General features: G+C 44.6%; 1 protein-coding gene across 2 annotated transcripts in view; it reads right to left on the bottom strand.

Annotated features, from left to right (window-relative positions):
* Positions 1-14,542: 14,542 nt before the first annotated feature.
* Positions 14,543-17,406, bottom strand: part of PDZRN3 (PDZ domain containing ring finger 3) — a 128,815-nt gene continuing 125,951 nt past the window's right edge. For both annotated transcript variants that reach the window (XM_033071926.1, XM_033071927.1), the window contains one exon: positions 14,543-16,978. In XM_033071926.1, the coding sequence (XP_032927817.1) occupies positions 15,428-16,978 (1,551 nt within the window). In that variant the 3' untranslated portion in view covers positions 14,543-15,427. The remainder of the gene's footprint in view (positions 16,979-17,406) is intronic.

Raw genomic sequence — 17,406 nt, 5'->3', positions numbered from 1 at the left:
AAGATGCTGCTCCATTATGTCATGGGAAGGAAGATTCCTCCAGTCCATTCCTCTTTCTGAAGTGAGATTTCCATTCTGTTCTGTATAAATAAGTGTGGAAATGCTCATCCTTTTTTTCTGATATTAGGACAAAGGGGATTTATATGTGAAATAAATCTTTGTAAATCTTTGCAAGGGTGCCTAAATTATTTATGGGGGTTTTAGTTTGGTTTGCATGCCATATTGCTCTCTTGTGTTAAACACTTTATTCACCACCCAGCTTTTCACATTAATCACTGCAGGATGTGCTCAGTTATCCCTGCTCAAGAGCCATCTATTACATTCCAGTGGCCACAGCCAAATGGTCTAATTTTTCTGTTGGTTGTTCTATCCAATGCTTCATAAACTCATGGCTGTTATTACAGTAGCAGAGATGTTTTGTTAGATCACATTGATGCATTTGGTATTTTCATGACTTTGTCATTTTCTTCTCTCCTTTTGTGGAAGAAATCATGACTGAAATGGGGGCTTGTTCAGTGAGCTTTGTTCAGCAGGTCCTGTCCTGAGTTTCTTTGTCTCTTTATGTGTAAATAAACCCCTGGTATTTCAGCTTGGGCTGTTTCCCAAACCAGGTGATGACTGCTTTTTTTGGGAGCATGTCCAAAACCTACAGACATTGCAACCTTTTCTCATTTTGATTGGGAAAAAAAAAAATTAACCTTGACAGACTCATGTCTTTTATGGTGTTCTTGGCACAGGGTGGGAGACTGATGCAGGTGACCTCAGCTGGCTGGGACGAGCTGCATCAGAACTGGCCCCAGTCCCTAAATGTGCCCTCTGCCACTGTGCCATTGAAATGTTCAGTGTCTGTGCAGCAGTCTGGCTCAGAATCTGCAAATGCCTTGTCTGATATTTAGGGAAGTCCTTCTGTGGCTCTGTCAGTGCTGTGACATCTCCCTTTGCTTCATTGCAAACAATAAATGCTGCATTAATTTGTGTGTGCACACACAGCAGGGCTTTGTGCTGGTGGATCTGAATGTGAACTCCTGGAGGTGATTCCCAGGATGGAGGTGGGAAATGATCAGGTTTTGGAGTTGTACTTTCCTCTTGGAGGCTGTTTTGGTGTTTCCTTGGGAAGTTGAATTCCTTATCCCTGTGAATCTGAGCCATGGGAGCTTGGGGATGGCGCAGCCTTGTCCTGGTGCTTGTCCTCACTGCAGCTCAGAGCTGAGGTAGCAAAGCTCCTGTCACATCAGTGCAGGGCCAGTCTGACAGCCACAAACACAAACCAAACAACTTTGGTGGCAGTAGCCAAAATGATGCATTAAAAATACATGAGCACAGATGGCTGTAGAGTAAGAAAATCACAGCTGCTTGCTCTTAGGATTCTTAGGAACATGTTTTAAGCTAAGGTGCCTGAACCACCTAAAAACAAGGGAGGAGGAGGCCAGGAAACCTCCTGCCTTTAGGAGAAAAGCCCAACAGGAGCCTTGTTCTGCTGTAATTCATGGGGGTGTTGCTCTAATCTGTAAAGCACGGCCATGTGTTCACATCCCAAAGGGACATAATTATTTCATGGTAACAGCTCTCCCCAGAGTGGCCTTACTGGTATTTTAAAAAGCAATTATTGTGGAGAAAACCTATATTTTTAGTGCTGACAGTTTTAAGAATATCGAACAGTAGTTGCAGATGAGATAGTGATTCACAGAGATTAATGCAGCTCCTCAGAATTCCCTCCTCCCAAGCCAGAGGAGCCAGGGGGAAAGAAAGAATTCTTTACATAAACAACTGTAAAAGTGTAGAACTTTGAGCACATACAAACACCAGCAGTTGTCAGGTCCAAATGGAAATAATTCATATTTTTTGTTAAATAGGCCAGACTGTGGAGTTCTCTGTTCCAAATCTCTGCACTGGTGCCTGCTCAGGTTTTCCCAGGTGCTCTGGCAGGGCAGTGAGCAGAGTGTGAGTGACATTTGCTTTGGAGGGAGGGATGGTGCTCAAAGCCTGAATGTTGTGGGAGGTGAGCCTGCCACTTTCTAAACAGCCCACAAACCATTGCAGTGCTGGAGTTTGCTCTGTACAGCCACAAACCATTGCAGTGTTGGAGTTTGCTTTGTACAGCCCACAAACCATTGCAGTGTTGGAGTTTTTTGTACAGCCCACAAACCATTGCAGTGTTGGAGTTTTTTGTACAGCCCACAAACCATTGCAGTGTTGGAGTTTGCTCTGTACAGCCACAAACCATTGCAGTGTTGGAGTTTGTACAACCCACAAACCATTGCAGTGTTGGAGTTTTTGTACAGCCCACAAACCTTTGCATCATTGGAGTTTGCTTTGTTCATCCCCTTGTGCAGATCCCCATCCTCAGGTGATCACAATCCTCACATAGAACTGGTTCAGCTCCTGCTGTGATGTTGCAGGAGAGTTTTACTCTGACAGCCTTTCAAAAGCACATTTCAGAGCCCAGAATTCATCATTTTCTAAAGGTTCCAGTGCAAGGACGTGTTTGCACATTCCCTGAGGTTGTTCTGTGTTAATTCTTCAGTGATGCACCTTTCTGCAGTTCCCATAAGGACTGTGAGTGAGTGGGACTCTCTTTGCCTGGGCACTCTCCACATTTCCTCTCTCCCAAAGCAGCTGGGATATCAAAGCACACGGTGAGCTTGGCTGGCTGGAGTCTCTCTAAAGGAGTCCTGAGCCCTGGATATCTTTCACCACTGAATTTCCCTTCAGTTCTGGGGGAGGTGGAACACAGGGTGGTGCAGCAATTGTTTTTGTTTGTTTTTAATAACAAGCTTTAAGGCAATAACAGGCAGGCAGTGTCAGCCTGATGTATTCTGCTTTGATTCCAGGCATTACACAAGGGACCAGACTATTTTCACATCTCCCCCTAGAGCTCTTTAGCAACAACAGCAGCAATAATAACATCCAGGTTATTAAAAAAAGAAAAGAAAGGAGAAAGCATCAGCCAGTTCCCTTAAGGAGCAGCACAAAGCCATGGTGAAGGTGCACAGGACTGGGCAGCTTTGCTCCCAGGGTAAGAACAGTGCACATAAATAACAATTTCCAGCAGTGTTGCACTTTGAGCAATTCTGATGTTCAGAAGAAAATAACCTTCCTTTCAGTAAAGGAAATATGAGTCTTTTCACAAAAAAAATGTTGCCTTTTCAACCTTTGCCTGTGTAGGAAAATGAAATAATTTTTTCTAATCTGTTTAGAACAAGCATTGAGAGAAGCTGGGGGATTGCAGTGAGTCAGGCTAATGCCCAGGGAAAAGCAATGAGTTCTGTGCTGGGGGCACCTGAACTGAGGGGCTTGGGGCAAGGGAATGGCAACAGAGGGAAGGGCTGATGGCTTTTTAATGGCAGGAGGGTCAGGGCTGGCAGGGGGATTGATGAAGGGCTGTGTGATGTGCTGTGTGCAGCATGGGGCAGTGCCAGGTCTGTGCTTTAGGAGCACAGTGTCTGTCCCAGGAGGTGGCACAGACTCACCTCTGCCCTGGCTGAGTCTCAGACTTGCCATCTTCTACAGCTTCAGCGAAGTCTTTCCTTTCTCTGTCCTTTTTTAATCTAAAATGATTAAAAAGAGAAGCTCTAGGCTCTTCTGTGCCAGAACTCTCAAGAGGATGCAATTCTGGATTTCCTGTGTGGATTTCAGGTGTGTTTGATGCCAGAGAGAGGAGCTGTGAGAGGGGGAGCAGTGCTGGAGGGGAGAATTGTGCAAATGTTTGGTATGAACATTTCATCAGAGCAGGAACAGCAGAAATGAAACCTTTTTTATCTGCTTGGAGGAGGTTGGTAGCATTGCAGAAATGCTCAGAGCCTGTGACCTTATTTTTTCCATTCAGAACCATCTGTGGGGAAAAACAGAATCCCAGAGCCAGGTGGGAAAACAATGCCTTGGATGGAGCCAGGTGCAGAGCCATTGTCTTCCAGGCTGAGGCAGACATGGAAGAGTCTTCTAAAAGTTTTGAGCCATCATCTGCATCCCTGATGCCATTATGGGCAGAAGATTTCTTCTGCATCAGTAATCATCAGGATTAATTACATTAATTGCAGAGTTTTTGCATTGGTGTGGCTGGGCTGAGTGTCCTGAGGATCTTTGAGGCAATAGTTGTTGAGGAGTTAAAAGAAATCCTGTTTTGCAGTGCAGGGTGGTGATGGCCCTGTCAGCTGAGAGTTATGCTAATGGAGAGGGCCCAAGAACAAATGGGAGATGTGCACATTAGTGAGCACACTCCTTGTTAATTAGTGCTTTAACATGTGCATTGTGCTGTGATTCAAAGGCCCTGAAACATCTCTGACTGCATTTGCACTGCAAGGCATTCTGCCTTCTATGAAAATGTTTCAGGAATTCAGGTTCATCTAAAGGAGACAATTTTTCAGATTGAGAGGAGCAAAAAAAAAAAGAATTCTCTTTGTTTCTTTCTTGGTTTAACCTTCTCCTTGTTCTTCAAAACAAGTCATTAATCAATGACAATAGAAACTGCTACTCTTAGGGCTATCAATGTTTATAGCTTTGGGTTTAATAGCAAGGACATAAATATATACTTTTCATTACATTTTTGCTGTTATTTGCTCATCATCCACAGTGTCAGATATTATCATAACTCTTTGGTTGAAGCTATTAAAGTTATGGTTTGTAGCTCACACTGGCATGAAGCAGACAGAGAGCCATAAAAGCAAAAAAAAAAAAAAACAAACAAAAAACAACCTTCACAGACTGAGATCAGCTATTAGGAAGAACTGGTCATTTTGTCTCTGTTCACATAACAGCAGCTCCAGTCTTGGTAGATAATCCCTTCCCCGTGCAGATTTGGGATGGACCAACACTTCTGAGCAGAGAAAATCTGTTCATGTGCTGAGCAAAAGCAGCACCTGGAACAGGAATTGGAGCAGAATGCAGAAATGCAGCTGGCCATGGTGGTGCCCACCCAGCTCTGACAGTAAAGATCCCCTGGGTCACACAGTTAGGAGGGCAGTGGAATTGTTCTCCAATGGAAGATCTTCACAGAGAAGCTTTTTCCTTCTCTATTTTGAATTTGGCAAATTCCCCCTGTGGGGGGAGCTTCTCCTCTGCCCTGGGTGCCCTCTCTCCTGTCAATTCTTTGGCCTCTTCCCAGGTGAGTGGGTAGGAAGACAATGAGCTGATGGAACCAGCTCATCACTGAAAATGGCCAACAAACAAACAAAGCCTTGGTTGAGACTTGTCAGGGTAGCAGTGATTGAGATGGTGACCTCATGGGTATAAATCATTCATCTTCTGGTACAGGATGTCTGGCTTCCTTCAGTTTGAAATAACCAGCAAGACATTCCAGATGGAATTCTGGTCTGGTTTGAGCTGTGCTGGTTCTTGTAGTGCTGCCAGGTCCTGACAGATCCTCGTTCAGAGGGCTCACCAAAACCCCTCTGGTGAGTTTTGAGCTAACTTCTGAGGGCTCCCAAGCATTTCACACTCTGTATTAGTTTCAAATTCTGTTTACACACTGTATTTCAGAATATAAATTTACAAAGAGTATCAATGCTTTTTCATATCTCCCCCTTCAGAACCAGTCAGCTGTTGGCAGAGACTTGTGCTGGGTTTTCCCAGCTTTCTGCAAATAATCCAGGCTTATCCTTAAATAGCCTAATTCTATGTCAGAGAATTTTAGGATTTATTTCATCCTCTAATATTTCATGTGACTACAAATAAAACATCCTTAAAAAAAAGTCTTTATACAAATCTAATTGTATTTCTCTCCAAATCATCATCAGCAGCACATTTAGCAGCTTCAGAACAAGTTTGCTTTCTATTTCCAGTAAGGTGTTATTTTTGTAAGCTGCTAAATGCTTGCAGTAACTCACAGAGATGAACAAGGAGTGATGGCATTTCCCATCTCCCTTTCCTCACCTGAACCAGCAGCTTTGGACTGTCTGGCTGTGGGATCCTTTTGTGTTTGTCCCATTTGTCACCCTGGTGTGATGACTCAGCCCTGGGACAAACCCCAAATCCATGAAGCCCAGAGTTTTGTCTCTGACCAAGCCATTTAGGAGATGCTTCTGGAACCATCTACAAAAGTGCTGGGCTGGCCCTCATGAGCTCTGGCAAATAATAGTTTGACATAAGAGGAGATCTGTGTGAGTGAGGGCTTTGTGTCAGTGTCTAAGCAAGCATTTTTTGGTCATTGTGGATGCCTTGGGGAAATGATACTTTTCTAGTTTTCATATTCTCTGCTGCTTAGTGTGTAACTCTGAAACTTCATGTTAGGTGTCAGTAAGTTCTTTTCACAGGATAATTAGAGAAAACAATTCCTTTCTAGCTGGAGAATCAAGGACAACTGGTACCCAAAAAGCAGAAACAAGAGTGAGGGAAAGGGGGCAAAGCCAGGGGGGTGAGACTTCACAGCCTGGGGCTGTGGTTGGATAATTACCTGAAGATGTAGATGAACCAAAACTTATAAAAGTGTAAAACTCGTGCCCAGGATCATCTGGGATTTGAGTTGGATGCAGCCCTGGCCAGGCTCTTGCCCTGCCCAAGGTGCATCCTTTCAATAAATACCTATTGGATCCTTTCAATCAATACCTGTTTTATCCTTTCAATCAATACCTGTTTTATTCCCTTTGCAAACATGACCAGAGCTCTGCTGTCTTGCTGATGCCAGCTGCAGATCCTGTGCTCAATGCTGGTGCTCTCTCAGCTGCTCACCTCCTGTCCTGAATTCCTCTCCACAGCTCAGCCCTGAGGATTTGCCCTTCTGGGTGACACCTCCCACAGGACAAACTCCAGGCTGGCCCAAGGAAGGTTCACACCCCAAAATCCAGGGCCAGTGAAAGCCTTGCAGTCCCTGCTCCTTGCCAGGTTCTCTTCTCCCTGTGGGTGCTCATTTCTAATCCCCTTTAGCCCTACATTGTGGGCATGAATTGTTTGGAGCAGTCCTTCTGTCTCTGCAGAGAGGGACAGGGTGCCTCTCCCTGGCAATAGAACATTCCTTTTACTTGCCACAACCATTTATGTCTGAAGACCTCAGGGACATGAGCTCTGCCTGGTGTCTGTCTCCAAAGAGAACAGACTTAGCCTCCATGGAAAAGTGCAGCCTCTGTCTGTGAGTGCTGTTGGAATGAAAATTGATAATTTGATCCAAATAGATTAAAAAAGAAGTAAGTTGTACTTTTTCAGATGAGTGATGTGCTTGTTCTCTGAGCTTGTAATTCTGTGTTCCTCTTTTTTTTTAACTAATGGTTGTTTGGTTGTTGTTACCTGAACTGATCAGCCAGAAAAGTGGGAGAGGGGGAGAGATGTCTGAGGGATTGCTGGCAGAATTTCAGGGGAATATTCTGAGTTTTTGCTGGGGTCTATTGCTGCTCTTTGTGGGATGGCACAGTCAGAAGTAGGTCCCTCCTCCAGCTCTGGAGAAGATGGAAACCTGAACTGCATTGTTAAGGCACCCTTGCTGCCTCAGATGTTGGTGATGACTCGAGGTTTAGGGCTGTGCTGGGAATACACAATCCCTTTGGCAGACACTTGTTATTTAGCAGAATTGCTGCATTTTGGGCTTGTGTGCCCCTGCTGATGGCACTAATCTCCATGTTAGGAGACAAAGTACCAGCTGTGCCTGGCCCTGTTTGTGCTACTTTAGCCACATGGATGTTCACCCATTTAATCTGGAAATATTTCTCCACGCTCATCAACAGCCACATGCAGGCAAATGAAATTGCCACATTTATTCTGACTTAGTTTTGAAAACGACAGATGCTGCATTACTGTAAAACAGGGTGAGAGGGTTTGCTAGCTTTGGTTTTGTTCCTTTCTTGTGAGTGTTTGATATGTGAGCTATTAATGCTGGTGAGTGAAGCTGCTTTTCTTCAAGGTTGGCTCCTTCTCTCAGAGCATCTCCACTGCAGGACTGGTGTCGTTTATGCTCACATAAAGGACTTAGAAACTGCCCTGGGACTCAGGAAGGAGAAGAGTTGGCACATGTGGGACTTACAAGCACAGACAGATGTGTTATGTGGTAGTTATTACTTTTTCTTAATAATGTGACTTTTTCCCCAGCCTGAATAATTCAAAGGATGCTGTTGTGCACATGCCTGAAGGAGCAGAACCTTCTGCATCCTCTGGCTGTGTGGGGTGTGTGCTGCTCCCAGGGCAGGGACTTTAAGGGGGAAAATATAAAACCATCTCCCAGATCTGATGAACGAAGTGTGAGCCTGGCACAGCTGCTTCTCTTCTCACACCTGACCACTTTTAGGGCTGTGCTGAAACCATTTTGCAGGGTGAGGTTAGAGCCTTGATCCCATTGCTGAACCAGCTGTGCTTGGGTCAGCAGAGGGGACAGGGACTGGGGACAGGACCCCAAGGACTGTCCCACTTGCCAAGGGCCACTCAGGGCACCTGCCCAAAACCTGAGCCTCTGCCTGCATTTAGGGAAGCTCGCACTGGGGAACAGAAATGAAAAGCCAAGCCAGAGCAGGACCTGAAGGACATGCTGTAGTGGCTGGCAGAAACTGCTTGTGGAGGAGAGAGAGCCTGTGTTGAAAATCTTAAACCCCTTTCAGTGTCTGGTTCACTGCCCCTTTGGGATTTGCCTTGAAGCTGCATCCTGTAGCACCTTGTTTGTTTATTCTGTGTTTGGCAATCCTTCCTAATGCCATATTTGAGTGGTGAATGGGGCCAGGGCATCTCCAGAGGTCCCTCCCAGCCTCAATTGCTCTGTAATGCAGAGGTGCAGGGATGCCTGCAAAGACTCCTGGAAAGAAAAAATGAATTAGAACCTCTCAGCCTCATTGGAAAACACTGACACAGCTCTGTAGTTGTAGGTGTGGAATGGGTCAGTCTTTCCTCACTAGAGACAGTTTCTCATGACTTTGGAATGGAAATACTGAAAAAGGCTCATCAGTTTATTACCAAACAACCATGCAGTGCCTGAGTTCAGTTTGTGAGTTCAAATACAGCAGAGCAGAGAGCTGTTTCTGGAATAGCTTTGTAAGGTTGCTTTTGTGTTTTGTTACATTCTGCACCTGTGTTTGCCAGATCTTACGGTGTAAACTAGTTGTATTTTTGTGGAGATTATTTGGATGTGACCTTACTGCCTTTATTTTGGGCTGATCCCTCGAGCCCTGAGGGATAAAAATGTTGGGTGCTTACACTGAACTGGAGCAAAACAGCAAATTTGATAAACCTTGGGTGCCTTCAATTTGCAGCCTTTTGATTTACTTTTATTAAACAGTTATAGCTGGATTTGCCTTTTGGGGAGCCTTTGTTGATGGCATTCAAAGCTAACAAAGCCCAGCTAAGCTGGAGGATGGATTATGGAAAATCAAAGCTAGCTCTCCTAATGGGGACAATGGAGCCTTGCCATGACACCTGGGAGGCCCACACTCCAATATGATAAAGTATTTTCTTTGAGGGAAGGTCACCAAAAGTTCACTTTTACAGAGGCGTTCTTATTCCCACTAATGGGGCTCCCCATAGCAGGGTCCTGCCGTTGCTTCACATAAAAAGGATGGATTGTCAAAGAAATTACCTTGAAAGCTCCTCCCTGGCAAACTGATTTGAAAGGACAGCCCAAGTGTTGTGTCCTGGCCAGAGGAGCAGTCCGTGCCCCAGCCACACAAGCTGTGGTGCCTCTGCTCTTGTGCAGTTTGGGATTTGTCAGAGGCAAGTGCCATTCTTTAGGCTTGGGCTTTATAATAGAATCTCCTGCCTGGCTTCCAGAGCAAGCCATTTAATCTTTTCATGCTGTGGAAATGAAGACATTGTCAGTCCTTTGGGGATATTATGTGCTTCTCATATCGTGGGTGAGATGGACTGAGTCCTTTTTTGGTCCTGAAGAACCAAACACAAAATCAAAACACATAAGCAGAGCCAGACTTGGCGCCTGTTCCGTGTGTTCCGTGTGTAATTTCCTGCACGTGTAATCGATCCCCAGTCATAGCTGGGCCCACACCCAGCTCTGGGAGACTGTGGGGATTATTCTCTCTGATCCCTTTCTGGCTTAGCTGGCTCAGTTTTCCCAGAAGGGGGAGAGAGATGGGAGTAGGGTGCAAGAAGTGTGACCTCGAGCCAACATCATCTGCTGGGAGAATTAGGAATGGGCTGCTTGGGCTTGCTTTAACTTGATCATTCTTAGAGGTGATTGAAGAAGGCTTTGGGAAAATGTAGTTATCTTTTTAAAATTACTTCTGTTTTGCATAGAAGGGGGAAATGATATCAGCCCAGATGTTTATTTGGGCACTAGCTCCACTGATTTGGCTCCACTGATTTATTTTTTATACTATTGGCATTATACTTTTATAAATTAAAACCCTAATTGGAGCATTGTTGCCAAGTCATTATTAATTGATTTGATTAAATCTCCTCTAAGAAACATTCTGTGTCAGAAGATGACAGGTTTTCATAGCAAACTGCTAGAACCTAGTTCTCATTTTGATCACTAAAAAGCATTGCAATTATGCACTTAGATCCATGATGCTGATGTACAAATTTAGGTAAAAGAAATCAGGTAAAGTTTTAATTCCCAGCACTCAAAACCGGCAGATCAACTCCAGTAGAAGAGACATGTGGCTTTTAATTCAATTTTGGGTTTTGTTCTCTACCTAGTTCTCAGAGTAGGCAATTCCATTGGTTATGCTGTAGCAATGAGGAAGTTTCCAGTGTTTTGGGGTATTTTAGGATTCCAACAAGAAGCTTTAGACCCAAGAACACTGAGCAGTGCTTGCTGACTGTGAGCCCAGTTCAGGGTCAGTCCTGCAGGGAATAATTCATCCTGCAGCATGAGCTGGGCACAGATCCCCTGGAGCAGGACACAGGTTGGGGTGGCAGTGTTTCAGCAGGGCTGCAGGATGGTTTTTTACAGCAGTGACCATTAGAAGGCCTGTGGGAGGTGTGGTGGGCAGCAGGAAATGCAGTTGTGCTGTGATGGGCTGTCCCTTCAGATCCTTCAGGGTACAGTGCAGGGTAATTAACTGTGTGAGTTAATAGAGTGTTTTAAATCCTCGGGGGCTGCTTGGAGCCGTTCAGCTCACATCAGTGAGCTTTGTGACAGGCTGGGCAGCGAAGCCCTGATGCTTCAGCATGAAATCAGCCCAGCTATCCTTTACATGTCAGCCCTTGTATTTTATAATGTTAAATACATACCAGAGTCTCCACCACCCTCAGCTGCTCCAGTGGCCAGCCCTGTGTTTCTGCAGGGCTAATCTGTAGGTGAGATCTCCCCACAGAAACCCCTGAATCTGGTGCTGCTTTGCGCCATGGCAGACACCTGGAGAGAGCAGGGAGGTGAATTCTGCACGTTTGCGTTCAGAGAACACATCTCCACACAAACCCCTTATTGCTGAGGTGCTGCATTCGTGCAGAAACCACCACTCTCACACTGTGAGCTCACAGAGCTGCTCTCATGAAACCCCAAGCTGAATCTTTGCTGTTTTGTCACATCAAACAATTTAAATCCAATAAAACCAAGGGCCTTGGGATGGAGGTACAGCATCTGCTGTGTCAGTCACTGTCTCACTTCTGGTTTTTGAGTTTTCTAATTAGTTTATGTTCCAATAAATCCTTAATACAAAAACTGCTTTAAAACAATTGAAAATAAAACAAAGAGAGGAATTTAAATTGCTTATGGCTTGCTTTGTATGGCTTCCAGGCATTTGAGCAATTTTGCTAACAAGTATCCGGTAACCTATTTCCAAAGGCCACTAGCAGATAATTATATTTGGTTAATTTACATACTTTCAGTTTATAATCCTAATTAGTTCTCCAACCAGTAGTCCCTAGGCAATATGTAGTCTTACCTCATTTTATTTGCCATCCCTACTGTGCAAGTTCTCTTAATTTACAAAAAAATGCTGTTAGGTTTGGTTCAGGGCTTTCCCATTTCAGTGCACATCTAAACCGGGCGATTCCATGCCGCTTTAAACCCTGTTTGCAAATAAGTATTTTACATTTTTATAGATTTTTTACATCTGGGAGACACAGTGCAGCTCAGGGAGGCTGACCCCAGTTTGACACAGAGCCTGTTTGCATTGCAGAGAACCAGCCAAATTCTGCACCAACCTGTATCCAGGCTGTCCCCTTGTCCCCCTGGTGGGATGGAGCTGTCAGGGGATGGGGACTGAGGTGTTGCCATGGCAGGAGCAGGGACAGCCTGTGGAGCAGCAGGAATGTGCAAGGGCTGTGGGAGAATCTCCAGGAGCAGATTGTGGTTAAACCTCTCAGCTTGGCAATTCCTCCTTCCCTCTTTGTGTATTTAGGATCTCTCCCTGCATACTTATTATTCTGGGATCATTTTTGTACCCAAGCTTGAGATTATGCACAATCAAGTGGCTGAGGAAGAAGCTGATGTTTTATACTTCCAGGTTTAAAAGAACTTAAAAAAACACTTGGAATGAGCATCCCCAGTGGAAGGAGACATCTCAGTGCTGATCCCTGCAGGACTCTGAGTATCTGGGGCTGGAGTTGTGTCCAACAAGGACCATCCCTCCACGTTGTCCCACAGAAGTGTGGCTGATTGGATGTTGGGTTTGTTGGGTGTTGGGTTTTGGGTACAACCTGGAGTAACCCAGGGGACAAAACCTCTGCTGCTGCCTGGAGATTTCTCATATGAGGTGTCCTTTAGATAACAGCACAATTTCCAGCACTGGGGTATGCACTACAATGTCATTTTTAGAAAAACTGTTGGATGAAATATTTCCTCTTAGGTATCCAAAGCTGCTTTTAGTTGGATTCATTGCTCTGTGATGTCAGGTTTGGATTAACGTTATGGTAATTTCCAGTGTTTCCTTGCAAAGCAATAAAAAGACCCCAAATCTCCCTTTTCAACACCTCATTAAGTACTTTGATAGGGCAATGAGAAGTGGGATGACAACTGAAAAAGGATAAGGAAAATCTGCAGTTTGCAAAGCTTTTGTTCAGCTTTCCAGGATAACTGATGGATTCTGTGAACTGATGCTAATTAATAAATCCTAGTCTGAAAGGAGAGAGGTGATTTTTTACTGTCCAAGATAACAAGTGTTTAGTGAGGAAAAATTCAAAGGTGTGTGAGTAATTCTTGGCCAATAATTTTATTTCAGCATCTTAATGAATGTAAATTTTATACTGTGGATGCTTTGTTGTAATTCCTGCATATCACACTGAATTCCCAAACACATTCCTGCTGCTACCCAAGGCACAAAATGCTCAGCACTGATGTCACTGGTGCCCAAAGCAACCCTGTGAGGTTATTCCAAAGGAGTCTGTTTTTATGAGGTGCAGCTTGATAATAATTATTCCTCATGAGAACGTTTCAAATCTTGAACAATCTTGAAATCATAACATTTAATCTCTAATATTCCCAGGCAGACTAAAGGTGGCTTAGCTGTCTGTTCATGCCTGGTTTAAGGATTTTTATTCCACACTAATCCCAGCCCTACATCTGAGGGTGAGGAGAGGAAGTGTTTTGGTGGCTCTCACACCTGAACAGAACATGAACTCAGGGTGAAGCAGGTTTGAGCAGAGATGGCAAATGTCTCTCACTGAAAGCAGTGTGTGAAAATTGGTTTTTCCCACTGTACCACTGGTGATGGTAACACACCAGGTGAAATCCCAGCTGTGACAAAGTCAATAGAGAAACCTTTCACAGACTACAGGAGGAGCTGTTCTTTATCCTGAAGGAAAACACAATTTGAAGATAAATTTGCAGAGGCTTATTGACAAGAGTGCCAGATTACACAGGCTGAAGGGGCATTTCCAGGTACATAGAAGTTCACTGTGGAGTGTGGCAGACACATTCTGTGGAATTCAGTGCTAGTCCACAGAGGGAGCAGAAAAAACCTGGATAAATCTGTTGTTTACTTCTCCATGACAGAGAAAATAGGCACAAGAAGCTGTTAATCTCTCCCTTTCCAACTTTGCACTTCTATCACTAAGATTGCAAATTTTGCTCATTTGAGTTACGACAGAAAAGTCTAGAACAAAAACTTAGAAGGCTTGGGAGCAAGTTTTCAAGGCAAAAGGGAAAGGGGATGGAGAATCTGGGAAGTATTCATAATGAGTCTACATCAATTAATCCAGCAGAATATTCCAATTTATATCTGAATTCTTAATCAGAAATAGAAAACAAAAGAAGGAATGTGATACTCACTGACACCTCTGTTATTTTTTTCACCATCTCCTTTAATTTGTATATTTATTTGCTTTAGTTTTTAAATACTTTAGTTTATATATTGTCTGTCTACATATTTTAATGCAAACCCCCACTGAAGGCTGTAGGTCGAGTTTATACACCACAAAGCAAAGCAGGAGAGCAGAGGCTCTATTTCTTTCTCACAAGAGAGCAGAGGCTCTATTTCTTTCTCACAAGTCACCTCAAATACCATGTGAGTGAAGATAAGCATTGTTTGATTTTACTCTTGATATTCCTTGTGCTTTTCCCTGGCCTCTTCCCCCAAGAAAACCTCCATCCAAATTCCCCCCAAAGTCAGGATGCCAATTTTTCCCTCGGGTTTGGCTCCAGTGGCTGTTCAGGCATTTCTGCAGCACAGGAGCTACACTCCATAAAATTGTATTCTAAGTGGTGAAACCAGAAGGGAATAAAAAGAATTTAAAGTAGTTGAAATATAAAACAATAATTTATTTTACTTCATTTTACTTGTTAACGTTTGTAGCTAATGATGATTTCATGAAACTGCTTTTATAATTCAATACATTCAAATCTATAAAGCAAACAGTTACTACCATGGGCTTTCAAATTCCACAAACTGTCTTATATAAACAAATTAGCTGTACATGCACGTTTCTTCAATAGGTTGCAACATTTGCAAACATGCTTTAAAATCCTTTAAAGCTGCATAATAGTGTACTTTGCCTCAGGCTTTTCAGATGAAACCTCTATACTTTCTTCAGAAACCTTAAAGAGAAAAATGCTTAAATGTTGAGCATAACTCTAAAAACTGCTGTTTGATAAATGTTAAATATTACAAGAGAATGATTCTAATTCTGAGTTTAAACCTTGAGCTAAGTATTGATAAACAGCACTCTGTGCAGAAGTGAACAACAGCAAAATAATATCACAAAATATGGTTTCACCAAAAAAAAAAAATACATATGTGCAGTTGCTCTTGTGGGTTTCTTGCATTTTTTTTTATGTAAAGAAAAGCATGGGTACCTTTTAATATGAATATAGTTTAAGCAAATTACCTGTGTAAGTATGGTTAATACATTTCTGATATTTAAACACTTCATGTAAAAGGTAACAAGTAAAAAAGTACAATCAGTATTCCAAAAAGCACTGCTAATATTGCCTTTGAAGGAGATGGGCAAGCTTCCTCTCCACTGCAGAATGGAGATCCTGGCACCCACGGCTGTAGAGTTCAGTATTTGAACTATAAACTCGGTGACTGTATCTTATATACAAAAATCTTGCCACATTGAACGAGGCATTGATTCCTACCCCACTGGTAGTGTTTTATGTACATAATTTAGCACTGGGGATTGATTATACAGTAGTCACTGACAGGAAGGAATTGTACACCCGCGTGCCGTCCGGCGACTTTGTTCCATGGGTTAGCAGTTCCTGGATTGTCATCCAATTGTCAAATATTTTTTTATTTCTCTTCTTCATCATTTTTTTGTGGCTCAGTTCAATGATGTTCATCTCCTTCTTCTCCTCCGCGCCTTGCTGCTCCTTTAAGCACTCTAACCTGCTCTGCATCATGAACTCCCTCCGCCTCCTCTGCTCCTTGGCTTTCACCAAGTGCTGCTTCCTCTCCTCCTTGCTCCAGTACCGGCCCATCTTCATCTCACTGATGGCATCATCATCCGTGGTCATCCCGCTGCGCTCCTCCTTGATCTTGATGGCGCGTTCCCTCAGCAGCCTGTCCCTCACCGGCCTCTTGGTGATGTAGCGCGTCCCGTCGCTCCTCACCTTGACCTTCCACTCCATCCTGGGCTCGCTCTGGCCCGAGGCCAAGTCCTTGCACATGCTCACCAGGCTCATCTGGCTCTGCGCGTATTCCACGGCGGATTTCTGCTGGATCAGCTGCATGTAGCTCTGGTAGTGCTGGGCGTGGGCAGGGATGTGAGCGTGTTTGTACGGAGAGTGGTGGTAGGGGGACACGTAGGAGCCCGCGGCTTTCTGCCCATGAGTGGGGCTCTTGCTGCCATCGCTGCCTTTTCTCTCCTTGCTCTCCAGCTGCTTGCCAAGGTCAGAATCTTTAGTGGAGGCGTGGCATTTACCAGCGCTGGATTCATGGCTCTCTGAGCCGGCGAACAAATTCTTTTGGGAGACATTATACGCCACTGCCCCCTCGTTACCTTGGCAGTTAATGCCTTCTGCAGTTCTGCGCAGGGAATTGTCAGGGGACATCTCCAGCGTGAGCGGAGTGCTCCGGCAGCTCTCGCCCGTGTTGTAGGCGCTCGAGCTGTCCTTGTCGGACTTCTCGGGCAGCTCGGTGATGTCCGACAGCTCGTGCCTGCGGGCGTCAATGCTGGTGTTGTAGTTTCGGAAGCCGCTGTTGTGCAGCATCCAGGGCTCCCGGTACTGCTCCTTCAGCTGCTGCATTTTGTGCGCTCTCACGATGTTCAGGCACTCCAGCTCGATGTTGCGCAGCTCCTCGTTGAGCATCTCCAGCTCTCTGTCGACGCTCTCTTGGTCGCTTTTGCTCATCTCCAGGCTGCTGTTATGGTAATACAGACTGTAGGGGTTGGCAGACTTCACCTGGCACTTCAGCTCCAGCAGCTCCCGGAACCGCTCGCACTCGTCCACGGGGATGCCGAGGAAGTCGACGTCGGTGCAGTCAGCTGAGATGAAGGACTCGTTGCTGAACTGCATGTCCCCACTTCCCAGGGTGTCGTGGCTGTAGGTCAGCTGCTTCTGGCTCCCCAGAGTGTTGGAGGAGGTGGTGTGATCGTCCCCATTGTTCTCCTGCTCGGAGCTCTCGTCGTTGCGAGTGCTGTCGTCCGTGCGCCCCACGCCACTGTCCTTCTCGTGCTGGTTGGACAGAATCGTGGCTGTGTCCGTGGTGCCTCCATCCTCCTCGTGCTTCTTCTAACAACGGAAACAGGACACAAAGAAAAATTATTGCATGCACATGAAATATTTCAAGATGTTTATTTTTAAGTAGTTCTCCTAATCCGTCACTTTTTACACTTTCTGTGTGTTATATGGAAAGAATATTATTAAGAACTCAGAGAAAAGGTGACCAAGCCCACAGCATGCTGTGGATGTCCTTTTAAGAAGAACCTGAGGTCTGAGTTCCACCTATGCAGCAACAGTGGTAGAAGTCACATTTTCAAATGTTTCCTCTCCCACTCAGGTGCACAGTGATATCCAGTTCTCCTGCAGTGCCAAAGTGAGAGCTTGTCTCCTCACAACATGGGGATGCCACACAGGATGCAGAGCTTTAGAAAACTTTAGAAAAAAAATCTAGGCAAAAATTGAGAAACTGCTCTAGTCACAGCAGAATGATGGAGAAT

The sequence above is a fragment of the Catharus ustulatus genome, chromosome 13 (genome assembly GCF_009819885.2).
Source record: "Catharus ustulatus isolate bCatUst1 chromosome 13, bCatUst1.pri.v2, whole genome shotgun sequence".
NCBI classification, from domain to species: domain Eukaryota; kingdom Metazoa; phylum Chordata; class Aves; order Passeriformes; family Turdidae; genus Catharus; species Catharus ustulatus.
The sequence above is the reverse complement of the archived record's forward strand: the minus strand, read 5'-3'. Positions and strand labels throughout refer to the sequence as shown.